This window comes from Capricornis sumatraensis, chromosome 22 (assembly GCF_032405125.1).
Source record: "Capricornis sumatraensis isolate serow.1 chromosome 22, serow.2, whole genome shotgun sequence".
NCBI lineage: Eukaryota > Metazoa > Chordata > Mammalia > Artiodactyla > Bovidae > Capricornis > Capricornis sumatraensis.
Genome location: NC_091090.1, coordinates 27,038,929 through 27,057,033, shown reverse-complemented (window position 1 = coordinate 27,057,033; position 18,105 = coordinate 27,038,929). Strand labels below are relative to the sequence as shown.

Here is an 18,105-nt window from a genome sequence, read left to right as displayed (position 1 = left end):
TCTATAAGTGTAAAATATGTAGAAACAAGTTCAAGGTTAACTGGCCATGATAATAGCACAAATCCTCCAGTACAACGGGATTTGATAAAATGACAAGTTTCATATCCTTCTGTCTAGAAAAAACTTCACTCATCAAGTCAGCTGGCTCCTCTTTGTTAAGTAAATCCTCTGAAGATGCAGTTTATACATAACACAGGTGTTAATTATAGTTCATCCCTTTGGTTATTTACCTTTAAGATTAGATATATTTATTGGCTTAAGAAGAGAACAGAAGCCTTGACTGCTTATGTGTTAGTAAGAGGGAATTTTAGGGGCATATTCTATCCTAAGTCAAAGTTAACATGTCTTGGCTTTCATTACTCAAAGGAATGCCAAGTCTAGTTGGGAATATGACCTTGCCACTGTGTCATCACCTCACATCTGCTAAATGCTGACAATAACCCATTTTGGAGCTAATATCTTGACAAACAGCAATCTTCCATGAGTTAGTTTTGGCATATTTGCAAGTATTCATGAACACTGACAGAAAAAAACTTTTCCTAAAGGAATTCTTAGAATAAAAAAAAACTCATTTCCTTAGTTATGGTTTTTATGTACTGAGAAAAAGTAACGAAGTAGGTAGACTCTTGGCAAAATGAGCTCTTAATCATGTTAAGTACATATTTGCAAAACGTTAACCATGGTTTCATAATGTGCTCTTGAAATCATAAGCAAAGAAAAGCTCAGAATCACAACATAAGAGGCAAAGGAAAAAATCCCCATGCATGACGATGTGTTACATAGAATGGTTAAAATTAAAATCCAACGTGACAATTTTGCTATTCTTTACTTAGACCCTCTATTTTAAAAAATGGGGTCCGGTGGCTTTTTGCTAATTATGAGACATGAGACGCCTATAAAACCTAGTTCTTAAAGTGAAAAAGAGGCAGAAATTTCTGGCCTCTAATTTGGCCAGTTCAACTGTTCAGATTTTAAAACCAGAAATATAAAATCTCACTATGTTGTGTGAAAAGCCAAGTAGTTTATAGTTAGCTGTAAAAATAAAAACACACATAAATATCAGAATTGCTTCTTCTGAAAAAAAAAAATGACCTATAATTTGAGGACCATTTAGAAAGTAAGAATTCTTATAAAAAATGAAGATATTATAAAGGATGGAATTATATAACAAAGCATCTGGAAATTAGATTGACCTTTCCTCCTCAACTTAAATACCCTTATAATTATATTTATATTTGAGGTAAAATTAAGATTTATATCATAACAATCCTTTCTTGAAATCAAAATATAATTTCATTGACTTTCTTTGAATGACAATGGTGTTCATCAAATAATCCATCACTACTCAGCCCCCTGGAAGTTAGTGAGACCAGTTAGTATCTCCAGTGAGCAAACGTGGTAACAGTTACTTGTTGGTCAAAGAATATAAACAAACTAGTAAGTATAAACAAACTAGTAATTGATATTTACTAGCTTGTTCATATTTCTCCCAAAACCACAGCAGTGCAGGAGTTTACATGTTGTGCGTGCATATTCAATCATTCAGTCTTGTCTGGTGCTTATGATCCCATGGACCTTAGCCCACCAGTCTCCTCTGTCCATGGGATTCTCCAGGCAAGAATACTGAAGTGGGTTTCCATGCCCTCCTGCAGGGGATCTTCCCCTCCCAGGGACTGAACCCAAGTATCCTGCTGTCTCCTGTGCTGCAAGTGGATTCTTTACCACTGAGCCACAGGAAAGCCCAGTTTACATGTTACAGAGCCTACATTATTGCCTTGTCACTTTGTGTTTATTTCATTTAATACTCACAGATATCCTATGGGTGGTGGTGGTTTAGTCTCTAAGCCATGTCCAACTCTTGGCAACCCCATGGGCTATATAGCCTGCCAGGCTCCTCTGTCGATGGAGTTCTCCAGGCAAGAATACTGGAGTGGGTTGCCATTTCCTTCTCCAGGGGATCTTCCCAACCCAGAAATCGAATTCATATCTCCTGCATTGCAGGTAGGGATTCATTACCGACTGAGCTAGTAGTGTTATATCCATTTGATAAATCAGGAAATGGAGGATAAAGTTGGTCATTACTAACATAATGGTCATAATAAGTAAAAAGGTTGAGAATTTAGTGACATTTGCTAAGGTGTTAATATGTTGTAGACCCTCAACAGTGGAGACCTATTTTCTTCTATTGTCACAAATTCAAAGACTTTTGACATATTTTAATCTTTAACTTTTTCCTAAGAGTTAGAATAAGACATAGTGAAAAATCAATTTTAAGATGGGACATTTTCGTATTACAGAGACTTGGGTCAATCAAGTGTGCTAGCATGGCACAAATTTCTACATTCCTTATATGAAAAACATTCTTTCTTTGATCACTTCTTTTATAATGTGACAATACACTTTACTACACTTGTTCAAAAAGTAATATTGCAGAATTATAAATTCTGAGTCCCATAGTAAATTCTTTAGAAAATGTTTTTTAACCCTTTGTCAATTTTAAGGACACATTTTGAGGTAGTAAGATGGGGCTGTAAGAGAAATTCCATTCTCAAGAGTTGTTAAAATACCAGGGAATCTTTGAACAATATTTATACCTAAGGATACAAGGGTGATAAAGATGATATTTCTAAAAGGATTACCTGAAGCTGTCAATTGCCTGATTAACTCTCTTCATTTTTTTCTTCTCAAGAATAAAGTTCAGATTTTGTAGCATTCTAGAAGATTGATCTGCTTTCTGTTGATTTTTCACCTCCATCTTTTTCTGGTAAGCATTAAGTCAAGCTATATTCAATATCTCAAGTGATTCCTATTCATTTATCCCACCAGTCACTCACTTGCAAACCTATGATAACATTTCCCTGCAGACCTGGGGCTTATTGCTCTCTAGGATGGAAACATTAGCTAGTTCAGAACAGAGTCATTTTTAAGAGTGAGTAAAGAAATTCTTTGGAGGTAAACCTTCCTGAAGAGACAAGCAGACCTGAGAAACTGAGAAATTCAAGGAGAAAGAACATTTGAGCAACTGGATCTGGCCATACTTAAAGTCAAAACTATACCATCTGACTTCTCACATACAAATGACAAATAATTTCTTTCACTTGTACCTATACTTTTATATACTTACTTATATATTCATTTTTCTAATTATCCCCTATATTTTAAGATAGGGATTCTAAATTTAGTGTGCGTAAGAATCCCTGGAGAAGTTAGTGACAGATTTATGGCTTTTCTTTTAGAATTCCTGTTTTAACCATTTGGGGAAAGAACCCAGGAATTTGCATTTTTTAGCCAATATTTCACGTGTTTCTTATATATTTGAGATTTTCATACTTTAAGGAAAATTGGTTTTAAGGATTAAGAAATTATGTGTTTTGATAGTACTTGAAAACTCAGCCACAAATATCAATAACGTTGTCTGGTACAAATATTAAGTGTCCTTATCTCTCCAAGTATATATACAATGAATAGCACTTGCTTTACTCAATCAGGTAACTGAAAATAAGAATCAATGACTGTATCCTTAGAGAGGCATCCTTCTGATCAATAGCCATTGGCTGTTTTTACCTAACACTCAACACCAGGCACACTAACAAATAACCATTGAAATTAATGACTTTATATTGTGCTAGGTTCAGGACAGCTGTTCCAGAATCTTCTAATATGAACTGATACTTTTCACTGCTGATGGCAACCATGGCCCATGCTATCATGCCATCTGCTCAGCTCTCACTTACCAGCAGCTGCTGCTCTTGCTTTGGCACCGTCTGCCTGGCTATCTCTGCCTCCCATCTGTACTACTCCTTGGCAATGCTAAAATTACAACACATTTCACCCCTACTCCTAAAGAGAGGAATTCCTTAGTCATTTCTCCTTTTAGATATAGGGAAACCCTTTGTGAAACCTCTATAGGGCTCACTCTTCTTTCTTCTCAGACATAACAATTTCATAGTATCAATGATTTCTTAAATTGTGGGAGAAACAGTCTTGTTTGTTACAGCAGAAATGCAGATACAAGTATAATAACATTTTGTGTTTAGATGATGTTTGTGCTTAAAAAATACTAAAAAGTACTAAAATAATTTTTAAGAACTAAAATATTTTACTAGTTATAAAGAAGCAAATGAACTCTTAGAGATTTTTGCAATGTATATATATTTTTGCGACACAAATGTGTTGACCATAAGCTTATCATATATTTGATTAACAAACAAATATGAGAACAGTAGTGTACTACTATCAGTGAGAAATATGAAATTTTAGAAACTTTAACCCTGTTTGGTAAATATATAGAAATGATTGTAAATAAGATATAGAAAGATCAATTAAGTCTTTGAAAGAAGAATTTATCTGGTAGTCCAGTGGATACAGCTTCACCTTCCAATGCAGAGGATGTGGGTTCAATCCCTGGTCGAGGAGCAGAGATCCCACATATCTCACAACCAAAAACCCAAATCATAAAACAGAAGCAATACCATAATATATTCAATAAAGACTTAGAGGGGAAAAAAGTATTTAGAAGAGTTAATCTCTGAAACACTTCTCCAGTACCCTCCTTTATCTCTAAAGGCAGATGACTCCTTTCCAACAGAAAATAGAGGATTTTATAAATTAAAGAAATTAAATAAGAAGAGCTTTGGATTCAGGGGCATGAAATGAAGCACAAGGCAAAGATGAAACATATGGAAAAATTAAAAGAAGATATCTCATAATGATATCTATATACAGAATCAGAATTCTAAGTTCTAATCTTCCTCCAAACAGATAATTCAATAGCCTTCCATAAACTTTAAATCAAAAGGTTATTTTCCCCTTTGGTGGTGGCAAAGGAAAACCTCCATATTTTTATATTTGAGGTGTTTAAAGAAATTTTGAAGAGAGAAAATCATGATAACCTTATTATGTCAAACAGAAAACAAATCCAGAATTAGTAAAGACAGACTTTTGACTGAAAAAATTTGCAAGGGAGAGGGAAAGGCTATTGCCTGGAGAAGAGACCAGAACTAAGTATGAGGGCTGTAGGATTTCTCAGGGCTGGGTGAGCTAGACAAAAAGTGTTGGAGAAGATTGGGAGGCAGCCAAATGCTCCCTGTGTTTGTGAACTGGTTTTATCCAAAGGAGAAATAAACTTCTCCTATCTTTGGAACAGGATGTAGTTTTATAGCTCAGAGCAAGGAATCCCATCACAATCAGAGGCCCACCTTCTGTAGAAACAGAGAGAGTAATGCCATTTTTTTAAGAACTATTAATAATTAAAAATAATGCTGATAAGACTAGGAATTTTATCTAGGCACATTCTGTAGAAGGTAAAGAGTAATCTTTTCTACTATAGAGGAAGACGTTCATCCTTTAAACAAAGATGCAAGCTGGGACTCAGCAAAGTTTGAAAAACAGTGATTTCACTGTCTAGAATAAACTGATAGCTGAAGATAAAATTATTCTATTTCTCCTTGGGAAAAAAATAACATACAGATGTATTTCTCTGTCACTGTTGTTCCTTGTATAGACTTTACTAGCAATAATAGTTGTAACTTTTTCTTTCATTTTTTCAGATTTATTAATTTTTATATATTTAACAAAATACAGACATTACTATGTTCTGGGACATTGATCTAAATGCTTAACAGATACTAATTCATTCAATCATAACAATCTCCCAAAATAGATTTTATTAGCACCTCCATTTATAAACAAGGAAATGAAGACACAGAAAGGTTTAGTTGTTCAGGATACATTGATGATTGGCAGGGCACAGACTATGCTATTTTGATGAAACAACTAAAAACTATTTAAGTCACACAACATGGAGCAACAGAACTGAAAATGGAACCCAGATTTCTATGTTTTGTTTCCTATTTGAATAAGTTTTGCCTTTAAAACTTCCTTTTGTTGGATGAAAATCTGATCAACAAACTCAGAAAAAAAAACATGCCTACCTTTTAGAAATCATAGCAGCAGATTAAGACAGAAAGTTAATTATGAAAGGAAGAATAAATGTGGAAAAACCAGAGTAGCTTTCTTCAAGTAGATTCATTCTTGTCTCTTCCCCCTCCAGCAGAAAAGAAAACAAACAAAAAGCAGCCTTTAAAGGGATTGTGTCTATGGCTTGATTCACTTAGAAATTTTATTTTCTTATAGCTTAAGTGCCATAAAATGTGTTTTTTAAAAACAAAACAAAACAGGAAGTTGAGCGATACAGACAAAAGATAAAAACATAAAATCTAAAGGTTTCCCAGGTGGTTCAGTGGTAAAGAATTCACCTGCCAGTGCAGAAGATATGGGTTCGATCCCTGATCCAGGAAGATGCCACATGCCACAGAGCAACTAAGGCCATATGCTACAACTATTGAGCCAGTGCTCTAGAGCCTGGGAATCACAACTACTGAGATTTGGATGCTGCAACTGCTGGACCCGTGTGCCCCGAGCTCATGCTCTGCAACAAGAGAAGGCACCCCAGTGAGAAGCCCAGACACTGCAACTAGAGAGCAGCTCCTGCTCATGTCAACTAGAGAAAAATCCTAGCACAGCCAAAATTAATAAATACATAAATTTTTAAATAAAAATTAAAAAGTAGGATTTCTTCAATCCATAAGGAAGATCTACGTCTGTAACTAACCTAATAAGAAACACTGTTTATAAATTGTTTATTTTTTGTGTGTAGAACATTTGTTTATTTTTGTTAGTTTTTATTGGAGAATAGTAAAAATGTTACTTTACAATTTTGTGTTAGTTTCTGCTGTCCAGCAAAGACAGAATCAACTATACATATACATATATCCCATATTTTCGTTGGATTTCCTCCCCAATTAGGTCACTATAGAGCATTGAGTAGAGTTCTCTGTGCTGTAATTGTAACTCTTAATCAAAATTAACTAAATCCTTTGTAAAGAGAAAAACATGAAAGGCGGAAAAATAAGAATTGACAGTCAAACACAAACGTTTGAAGAAATTAACTGAAAGGCAATGTGGAACTGTATCTGAATTCTGTGTTCCTGGACAGTAGCAACTATCAAGAAATCCCCAAGCATGTGTTGATTCCAAGAAAAGACTAGCCACAAAGGACTATCCTACTCTTACATATTCAGAAATACGGCACTTTCCCTCCTTCCTCCTGACTCTCATACACTTGTGTATGATTCCTTTGTTTACTTGACTCTATAAAACTCTAGACTCCTTTTCTTTCAGGCAATCTCCACCTGTTTCCCTATCACAAGAGGCTGAATACAGTTATCTCCTTAATTGTCCTATGCGTTTGTCTTCCACATAGCACAACTTTCAACAGCTGGGTACATCCCTTTTACAATAATTAACTAGTAAATTTTGGATGTAGGAAAACATTTCATACTGACACAAGGAAAGTCAGATTTTTCTTAACTGTAGACACACTAGCTCCCAGGCAGACAAACGCATGAGAGCTTGTAGCTTCAGTTCTACAACCTCAGCCACAAATCACAAGTAAACAGACACAAAAGACTTGCACATTCCTTCCCAGCAGGCATAAACTTATTTACTTCTTGGAGCTGGCAACCAGAAATATCATTGAAAATGACTAACAAACTGGATTCTCCATCATCTCTCATCTAGTGGAGAACAGATTAATACCATTGATCAACCAAGAACACCAAACGGTCAGATGATAAAACTGAATTATCAATTATTGCTTCCGCCCACCAATGGGGAATCACTTAGTGGCTGTGATGAATGAGAAAGAAAAATGAAAACACAGAATCAGAAGAGAGGAGGGGAAAAAGAGTAAACGAGGGTCATATGTTTTAAAACTTCATTGTCTTTTGGAATTCACTTTAGAAGCAAAGAAAACCATGCCTGTGGTTAAGAATCCCAGGAAGGACTCTTCTGCATCGGTGCACTTTACCAAACTAACAGGTAAATCCATGAGTATCTTGGGGTCGTCTCTAAAAGAGAAGCTACATTGATGTTTGATTCCTCTATGGTCAAGTTTACCAGTTGCTAATTCTACCCTCACAGATTGAGCTTCCTAGTGAGCGTCTGTAGTGTTGTTTCACTCTTAAATATAAGCTGACAGTCATAGATCAGCAAATATTTTGAGCATAAGAATAAAAGATATCAAAGCCAACAAACAAGGAAAGTCATTATAAAGTAAAAAGAGCCAATTCAGTTTACAGGTTTTTAAAAAGGGAGAAAAAAAATGATTTTGCATATTATACAAATATGTTCATTGTGCTATCTTATCCACCCCTACCAGAAGCAGCTATCAAATGATTTACTCAACAAACAAATGCAGAGATTTCCAAATGAAGACTAAATGTTTAAGAAAGCAAGTGAGAACAAAGAAGTAGGTAGGATCACCTTTTGAGGGAAGTGATTTCTTAACTAATAATATGAAATATATCCCCAAAGTTATATAAAATTGTTGAGGAATTCTGGATTTGCTAGTGTATTCAGTACTTTCACAAATATTTGACATTATTGAAATATAGCACATTAGAGATTTACTTCAGGCTTTTCTACTGTTCATCCTAACAGAGAATCTAAATACTTAAAATAAGTCACAAATTATTTGCTTCTAGACGTTAGAGGCCATATTTTCATTCATATTCTAAATTTAAGATCTAGAAGTACTGAATACTAATGCTATATAACCCATGTAGGATAGTTCTCCATTTCCCAGGGTTAAAGGAGACTGATGAAAGAGAGGCAACTGGGGAAGTAAATAGGAGTTATGTGTTATGCTACCTCCAGTCTGGTGAGTTATTTTCTCTGGCTACACATCTAGAGAGAAAGATTAATCTTCCTACCAACTATTGAGAAGCTGGGGAGCCCACCTCTGCATTCAAATATTTTGTGCATCAATAATATACAAAACTTAGGGATTTACTTACTGGAGGCTTAAGGAGTTTGTTTCTTTTTTGCATTTTTGAATTTAACATTTTATAATTTCTCTACCTCTCTCTTTCTTTTTTCCCGATTCTCTAAGTGACTTGTATCTTTCCTCTGCTATCTTAAGTATTTCCTACCCAATATTCCTTGAAAATAATTGTATCCTCTTGTTCTTTTTCCTTTTTTACTCTGCCAGTGCAAGCCTCCTCTTAATGCTGAATATAAAAGAAATCTTTCTCTCCCTAGACTGTTGTCAGGTCTGAAGTTGGGAGGGATAAATTCTGCTCCTGTAGGAAAGTGAAAGTGTTAGGTGCTCAGTCGTGTTCAACTTTTTTTTTTAATATAAAATTTATTTATTTTAATTGGAGGTTAATTACTTTACAATATTGTATTGGTTTTGCCATACATCAACATGAATCCGCCATGGGTATACACGTGTTCCCCATCCTGAACTCCCCTCCCACCTCAACTCTTAACTCTTTGGGATTGCATGGGCTGTAGCTTGCCAAGCTCCTCTGCCCATGGAATTCTCCAGGTAAGAATACTGGAGTGGGTAGCCATTACCTTCTCCAGGGGATCTTCCTGACTCAGGGATTGAATCCAGGTCTCCTACATTGAAGGCAGATTCTTTATTGTCTGAACCACCAGGAAAGCTCCAGGGAAGCACCAGGAAAGCTGTCATAGGAAGATAATGACATTTTCAATGTTAATCTAACCCCATGCATTCTTGACTTCACCTTAATTCAATTCTCTGATGTCTCCTTAAAATGAAGACTTCACAAACTCTCACCTGGAGTATAAAACAATGAAGAAGAACTGATGGAGAATAATAAGAGATGTAGTGGAAAAGAAAAATTTCACCTAACATTTGCTAAAATATATCAAGGAAAACTGTATTTGAGACTATTGCAGTAAGGGTCGAAACTATATTGCAAGAGAAAAGAAAGATTGAACTTGATTCTGTTAAAACAAAAGACAGAGGATTTTAAATGCCGGCATGAACTAATGGAAAAGTACTGGAGGACATGAGGGGGTAGGTCAGTCAATGTGATTACTAATTTACAACAATGTGTTTACTAATTGTTGCTTATTGAAATTGGGCATCTGTCCTCCCGCAGGGACCCATAGGCAGTGGCTCTGTTTTCCTTGATGGTTACATTTCAAGGGATGGTTCCAAGGTATCTGAGAAAGAGATTCCTGGGTTCTAAAGGTTTCACAGTCAAGAGGAGAAAAAGAATTTACAATTGCAAGTTTTCTAAAGTAAATGCTCTAATAAAAGGGAACATGTCTTGCTTTGTGTGACAGCAGATATAAGCACAGTTATAAGAATATAAAAAAGGAATGGCGGCCCATTCCAGTACTCTTGCCTGGAGAATTCCACAGACAGAGGAGCTGAGTAGGCTACAGTCCACGGGATCGCAAAGAGATGGACACGACTGTGCAACTAACTTCCCAAAAGGAATGACCAAAGAAAAGGAAATGTTATCTACCCAAGAACTGGAACAGAAAGGGAGGCTTCTTGAGCAGAGAACATCAATCATTAACCTAATCCAAACATGGGACACCAAGTCTAATTTTTTTGTTATGTTCTTCTAACCATGAAATATATAGTTTTGTAGTTCATTTATTATATATTTCATGAATGTGGGCACATCTAACAAACTGAGCAGTACTAAACTGAGTTACCAACACTCCAGATTTTTCAATCCAGTGTTTCATCACAGATTTATTCCTCTGTGCAAAAGGCCTTTCTAGTCTGTTCAAGTTATTATTGAATCCATTTTATGGTGTTGATGACCTGTTTATGAATTAGCTAGAACTATCACTCTCACTAAAAATATGTCAGGAAGAAATGGCATTTTTATTTTTGTTTCATTATATTTATCTGTTTTAAAATTATTGTGTTTTCTGAAATTTTGGTAGCCAATCATTAAGTAAATAATTGATGTTTAAAAATTTTTTAAGATGCATATGTTTTAATAAACATGATGCACTTGCTTATAAACATATTAGTCTTCATCTATCTCCCAAAGATTTTCTGTGATAAATCCAATTCTATTCTGTTCTATCATTTTTTTATATCATATGTTAGACCAATGTGTCTCAATTTTCTGTTTTAGGAAAAAAAGAGTCATGGCAGATTATTTCATACTATGTTAAGAAGCTTAAACAGAAAAAGGACAATGTATGAAAATAAGAAAGATGTGAATGAAGCAGCCAACTGGCATCCATACATGGGACTCATATGCAAATCAAGTTATTCTGTGCTTTCCAACACGTCCCAAATTCTTTAAAAACCATATTTTAAGCTGGATAGCAACTCTTTATGAAGACATCAGTGACAAAAATACAGACAGCATTGTGTTGGGTAGAGCAATGCCAGGAGTTGACAGGACCAACAGATAAAACCAAAGCAATTAAGTTTCCATAAACACTTGACTTGGTGTTGAATCAACACTCTTCCTTCTAAACAGCAGTGTAGCAAGACATAAATGACAAATCATACATTTCCAATCTATAAACCATGCTGGTTTGATGAAGTAACAGAATTCTTTTTCCAGCTTTTCTTTTTACCATGTGAAAGAAAAAAAATTGCTCAATAATTTGTGAGTTTTACTTCAGAGATGTGATTTCTCTGTCTACAAAATATTAGAAGAATTATAGATAAGCTTTGGCATGTTTCCAGCTTACTACCATCCATCTCCAGAAACAACAACAAATTCTTATGGCTAGAGGTGAGCAAGTTTTGAGTGACATTTAGTCATCCTTTCTCACAAACTGTTTTCCAGGCATTCATTATCAACTCTTTGGCAAAGTCAGAGAATGCTGTCTCAAGAGCCTTCCATATCCCTGTTCTTGTTTATTTCATTTCCCCTACCTCAGGACATAACACAAAATAATTCAAGACTATACACTATCTACCTTATCTCCCTTACTTTGTTCCCTTGTAGATATTCACCTGAACTTGTTCAGGAAAGAGCTAAAGAATATATTTTTATTAAACAATAATGTTTCTTTTCTTCCAAAGAAGAAAGTGATAATAAACTTCCAATATAAATGGAAGGGTATAATATATAGACAGACTTCCATTTATATTATACTACATAGAGACTTCAATATAAATGGCAAGAGGCTCAAGCAAACAAACATTTTCCAAGTTTTCAGAACAATAAAACAAAAGCATCTGATTATACCTGGTTTCAGAGTGATTTTCTACACTCACATATAATTTCTGTCTGTGTAGCAATGTCCTTCTTTGCTTTAAAAGTCTTATGTATTTGTCCTTATTTAGCTCATATGGAGTATTTAGTACTTTAGTATTTAATATTTCCAGACATTTCAAGGCAGTTAATCCATGCCATGTCTGACAAATGACATGGACATTTTTTATTAGACAAAACTTGATTAGAACGCTCTCATATTGTAGGTAGCTTTCCTGTTGTACAAGAGGTTCCTTAGGAAAATCGATTGCTTCTCTTTTCATTCCCAGAATTTCAAATTGTCTGGCATTTATAGTGCAGTTACCATGAATGCATTGTATGTACTTTATACCAGGTGATAGATTGCAAACTTCAGGAGATTGAGAGCAGTTTATGTATTTGATTATTCTAGGTTTCTTTATGTCTAGAGAAAGGCATGGCACATATTAACATCTTAGTAAATACTTAAATATTTATTTACTAAGATGCGAGCATGCAAGCATGCAAAGAAAGCCGATAAGTTGCTTCTCTTTTCTGGGCCATGGGATCATTTTGCGTGTCCTGCTATCTATAGTGGCCCCACTAAATCATGCAGCTAATCTCTGCAGTTTGTTCCAAATGTGGCAGTTTAAGACTGGTGAGGTTCATAGGTGACGTTATCTGGATTACGAACAAGAAACACGTCCACAATTGTGACTCGTAGTCTTCACAGGCTCTAGATTAGTTCTGAGTATTATGTGTTCATGCCGCTTGTCTACTGTAAATTTCTGACTGTCTTGTAAACATTTTCACTGAGCTGACTTTCTCATAGAGCAAATCTCTCATGTGGAGTACTGTGTAAAGGCAAGAATATACTGTACAGCCAAATATCTGGTTCTCATCATAACGCTGACAAACTGTGTGAACTGGGGTAAGTTCTGTATGTCTTTAAGTGTCGGTTTAATTATCTGACATGTGAGATTAATGATACATGACTACTTAATAGCATCCTCATAATGTTAAATAAGAGATTATGTGCAGCCTTAACACCATTCATCGTAATATAAATGTTAGTTGGAGAACAGACTTGTGATTGCTAAAGAGGAAGGGGAGTGCGGGAGCTATAGAGACGAAGTTTGGTGTTAAAAGATGCAAACTAGTACCTGTAGAATGAATAAACAACAAGAGCCTATTGTTACCACAGGGAACTCTATTCAATATCCTGTGATAAACTATAATGGAAAAGAATATAAAAAGAATGTACATATATATAAAACTGAATCACTTTGCTGTATACACAGAAATCAACACAACATTGTAAATTAGCTATACTTCAATTAAAAAGTTTAAAAAAATATAGTATAACCACTTTGGAGAAAAGAAAATTAAATATTAGTTATTTCCATGCTTTTAATAAACTTAGACATACTATACAAGTGTAATATTACTTATTTAGATCATTCTCCAAAACTTCTTGTAGCAAGACTAAGAAGAAATTAATCTTCATGTAGGGCCAAATACCATGTGGTTATACACATCTTAAAGTGCCAAGGCAAGCATCTTTTATTTCAGGAACTGTGTGACACTGCTTCCAAAGCAACCAGCCCGTCATAAGGCAGTGGCCCTCTGGCTCTTTTATAACTGAAGGCAGGCTAGTTTCAGATTTTACATTAGGAGTAAACAGGCATGGATTTAAAACAGTTAAACCATAAAACACATTAACAGTTTATGCAATCCTGTTTACATATCCTATTGTATTACACTGGTCCACTTATCTAGAGTGGTGCCACTAGTGGGATTCCCAGTTGTCTCAGTGGTAAAGAATCCACCTGCGGATGCAGAAGACAAAAGAGATGCAGGTTCAATCCCTGGGTTGGGAAGATCCACTGGAGAAGGAAATGGCAACTCATTTCCCAGACTAAGAGAAAAGATTTACAGTACACATATTTGACAAATATTTTATATCAAGAATATGTAGAGAATTCTTACAAAGCAATAAGAAAAATGCAGTCAACCTAATTATAACAGAGTGAAAAATTTGACAGACACTTCACAAAAGATAATATGGAAGTGGCTGACAATTGTATAAAAATGTGTTCCATATCATTAGTAAGTAGACAAATACAAATTAAAAACCATGATGAAACATACACATAATGAGTATTTTTTTAAAAAAAAAGAATACCAAGTATGGGTGAGGATATGAAGCTGGTAGAAGCATAAAAGGACATATTTCTACAACTCCTCTGGAAAAATATCTTATAGTACTTGATGAAGGAAAACATATGTATATTGTATAACCCAATAATTCCACTTCTATGTCCCAAAAAAGTAAATAATATGTACCAAAAGGCATACAGAAAAGTGTCCATAGAAATTTTATTTGTAATAGCTCTAAACTGAAAACAAACCAAATGTTCATTAATAATAAATCAATTCTATTTCCTGCATACTACCCAGCTATTAGCAAAAATAAACTCCTTTACATGCAACATGGATGAATGTCATAGGCATAATATTAAGTGAAAATGTTTATATGCTAACAATACATATTCTGTCTATGTAAAGTTATAAAGTTGATTAAATTATGGAAATTGGAATGATTCTTACTCTTGGGAATTACTCAAAAGAATTAGGCACTTTCTTGAGTGCTGAAACTATTATATGTATATTACTTTTGGTGGTGGTTATTATTTTTAAATTCACAAATTCACTGAGGTAAAGAAGATTAAAAGGGCTGGTGACCTAATTTGGTAGAGTTCATTCTTATGAACTCTTTGATTAAAGAAAGGAAGAGACTGTTCTTGTAAGTACTTTCTGAGCAGGACATGGTCTAACAATTTAATCCATATATGAGAATGAATTCCCAAGGGCATGCCAGAGGGCAGGACTCGGTTATCCTTAGTGTTTTTCTTCATTTTTGATCGTTCCTCCTACCAAATTAAGTTACAAATAGCCAAGTTCTGTTTATTTGTTAATAAGACCTACAATCTGAAACAGAAATGTATGGAAAATTAATTTTTTAAAGTGTATCAAGTTTCTAATATTATCAGAAGAGAGTTTAAGAGTTTGGGCTTAAAATTGTCTATTGCTTATGAAATAACTGTTAAGTAGGGACTGAAGCTAAAGTTAGTGAGGTGATATGTCAGCTGCTTCTGTAATACTTCTGTTCAGAAAAGCTGCCTTTACCTAAGTACAGGAAATGGAATTTCATAGTTAAAATGGCCTAGTTTATATGAAGATTTTCAGACCTCCAGTCAATAGAGAATCATTTAGATCATCCTGGAGGTTTGGCCCTGGTCCTGAAACTTTTTCTGCATTAATTCTCCAGTGGATAAGTCTCAGTGGGTCCCCAGAGTCTCTTACTCTGGGTCCACTTATTTTTTCCACCCTACAGCCTCTACTCAACCTCTGAGTCATGCTCTCCAGTTCTATTTATTTCTGCACATTGATCATTTTGCCAGAATCACTGCTTGCCAAAATCCCCACCTGATGCCTGTTGCTTTCTAGTCCCTTAACCCAAGCATCTGACTCTGTCTCTAGGGGCTACTCCAGAGCCCCAAATCAGTACATTCATAAAAATTTCAGGCCAACAAGGATACATGTATAATTACCTGAATCCAATCTTCATTCTAAAATGCTTACTATACCACTGATTCCCAAGTGTTAACCTTTATCCTTCTGTTTTGACTGTTTCTCCAAATTTGAACCTTAAGTAAAGGTAGCCTCCTATTTTCCTGGTATCCTTGATCTCTGAAGAGCTTTAAGTTGAATCCACACATTCTACTTATTCATAGACCCAAGCCAAAACTTAGGCTCAAAAATTTGCATGTCCCTTTAGCTTAGTTGCCCTTAACATCAACCAAAGTTCTTTGGAGGAGCCCAACATGTTAAGGTAACAATAATCCCAGATGACACTGACTATCCCCTAAACAGGCTCAAGAGGTCATGATAAGCTTCTTTATAAGTTGTTTTCAGTTCTTGTACAGGATATAATAGTTAGCATTAAATCATCAATTGTATCAAATTTCTTGTGTCATTATAAAACAATGATTTTTCACTTATTTATGACAGAAGATAATATATCTGTATATAAAATATCCAGGTTCTATTTATCTATTTTCAATAATATGGAGGATACTGTATGTCTTCAAAAGCTATCTATCAGAATTATAACCCTGTTGTATAATATGGCATGGCTTTCAAGTTTGGATTATAAAGCCCACTGAGCAAATTGCAGCTCAAGAGTTGGTTGTCTCTTGTACTTCTATGAATTTGGAAGCCATCTATATCTCCAACATGCTGGATTTCATTCTAAGCAAAAACAAACTGATTTTCAGAGAATTTGTGGATTTATTGGTGTCAGAGCTAATAAGAAAACTAAGGACAAATCATTAGTATTTTAACACCAGGATCAGTATGAATTTTATTATATCACATTTAATTAACAGATTGGGGGGGGCTCTGAAATAGGCAATTATTTCAACTACACAAAATGTAATTTATTTAATAAATATTTATTGAGCACTTATTATGTATCAGGTTTATTTAGATTACTATTAGTTTTATATCATTTCGAAAGAAAAAAGTGCAAGATTTCAATCAATTTCAAATTCTGAAGCTCAAATCCTATGATAATTTATGAAAAATATCCTAAAAATGGCAGGGTATTTTAAAATATTTATAATAACATAACAGTACTTGTAGAGACAAATATTAAAGCTTAAAATCAGACTTAGTCAAAATCTAAAGCTAATTACAGCTATTTCACATTATCGTTTCACATGATCATAAGGAATATATAATAATAGAAATTCTGGGGGAAACAGGATACAATTTTTGTATGTATTATGGATATTATGGATTTATCTGAATATTGAATTTATGCATAAGAAAAAAGACTTGAAAGACAAAAATCTGAATTATCAATTCCAGTTGTTTGATTGGTGTGAAATAATTTTTTTGGTATTTCTTAAACTTTTTATGACAGTTTTTTGAGGTACACGCTAGTGTATATCTGCAAAATTATCATAACAATTAAGATAATGAGCATTCACATCACCCCCCCAAAATTTTCCCTTAGAAAAAGATGTAGAGATATAGTATAAGGGGTATAAATGCTAACTTGTGTGTATATATCAACCTACTATAGTTGAGAAGATTTTTATCCTATTTTTTTCTTGGAAAAAAAATTGCTTTATTGGATTGTTGAGAATTAAGTAACAGAATAAGTTGTATATTTCATCTGTGTTATTGTGTATTTTAGGGTTTGACGGTTTGTAGCATTTTGGAAGCAGAAACGGAGGAAGGGGGAAAAAAAGATACAAAAAAAATGCAGTAAAGGACAGATTGCTTATGTGTGTATGTTCCCTGAAAGAATTGATTTACAAATTCCTCTCATACAAATATGTTTGTAGGGGAAGTTTAACAGCAGTGGCAAACTGTATTGTTTGTATTATTCTGCGCAAATGGTCTAACCTGCTCTTGGAAAATCTTCTCTAAAATGAGAACCAAACAGTTAGCCCCTTCTGCTTCCCACTCAGCAGGATTGATTCAGAACTAAACTTGGCAGACTGTAAAAAGAAGGCATCAACCAAATTTAATAACCTATATTTATTAATATGCTAGCATCAGCAACCTGTATCAGACAGAAATAAAATTCACTCCGATTTGCTCCACTCACAATGACAACCACTCTTGACAGAGTGAACAGACTTTACAGAATATCTCTAAATTATGTATGTAAATTATTTGCACCAACATCACACCCCCTTGCTATCAGTTCATTTCAGTTCAGTTGCTTAGTCGTATCTGACTCTTTGCGACCCCATGAACCACAGCATGCCAGGCCTCCCTGTCCATCAACAACTCCCCCAGTCCACCCAAACCCATGTCCATTGAGTCGGTGATGCCATCCAACCATCTCATTCTCTGTTGTCCCCTTCTCCTCCTGCTTTCAATCTTCCCCAGCACCAGGGTCTGTTCCAATGAGTCAGCTCTTCGCATCAGGTGGCCAAAGTATGCTATGCTGCAGCTGCTGCTGCTACTAAGTCACTTCAGTTGTGTCCAA

At 34.8% G+C, this 18,105-nt stretch overlaps 1 protein-coding gene across 1 annotated transcript in view; it reads left to right on the top strand.

The window, feature by feature from the left end:
* Nucleotides 1-7,817: 7,817 nt before the first annotated feature.
* CRISP1 (cysteine rich secretory protein 1) overlaps nt 7,818-18,105 on the top strand; it is a 29,145-nt gene continuing 18,857 nt past the window's right edge. The window contains exons 1-2 of the mRNA XM_068994157.1: nt 7,818-7,881; nt 17,302-17,310. Of these exons, the coding sequence (XP_068850258.1) occupies nt 7,818-7,881; nt 17,302-17,310 (73 nt within the window). The remainder of the gene's footprint in view (nt 7,882-17,301; nt 17,311-18,105) is intronic.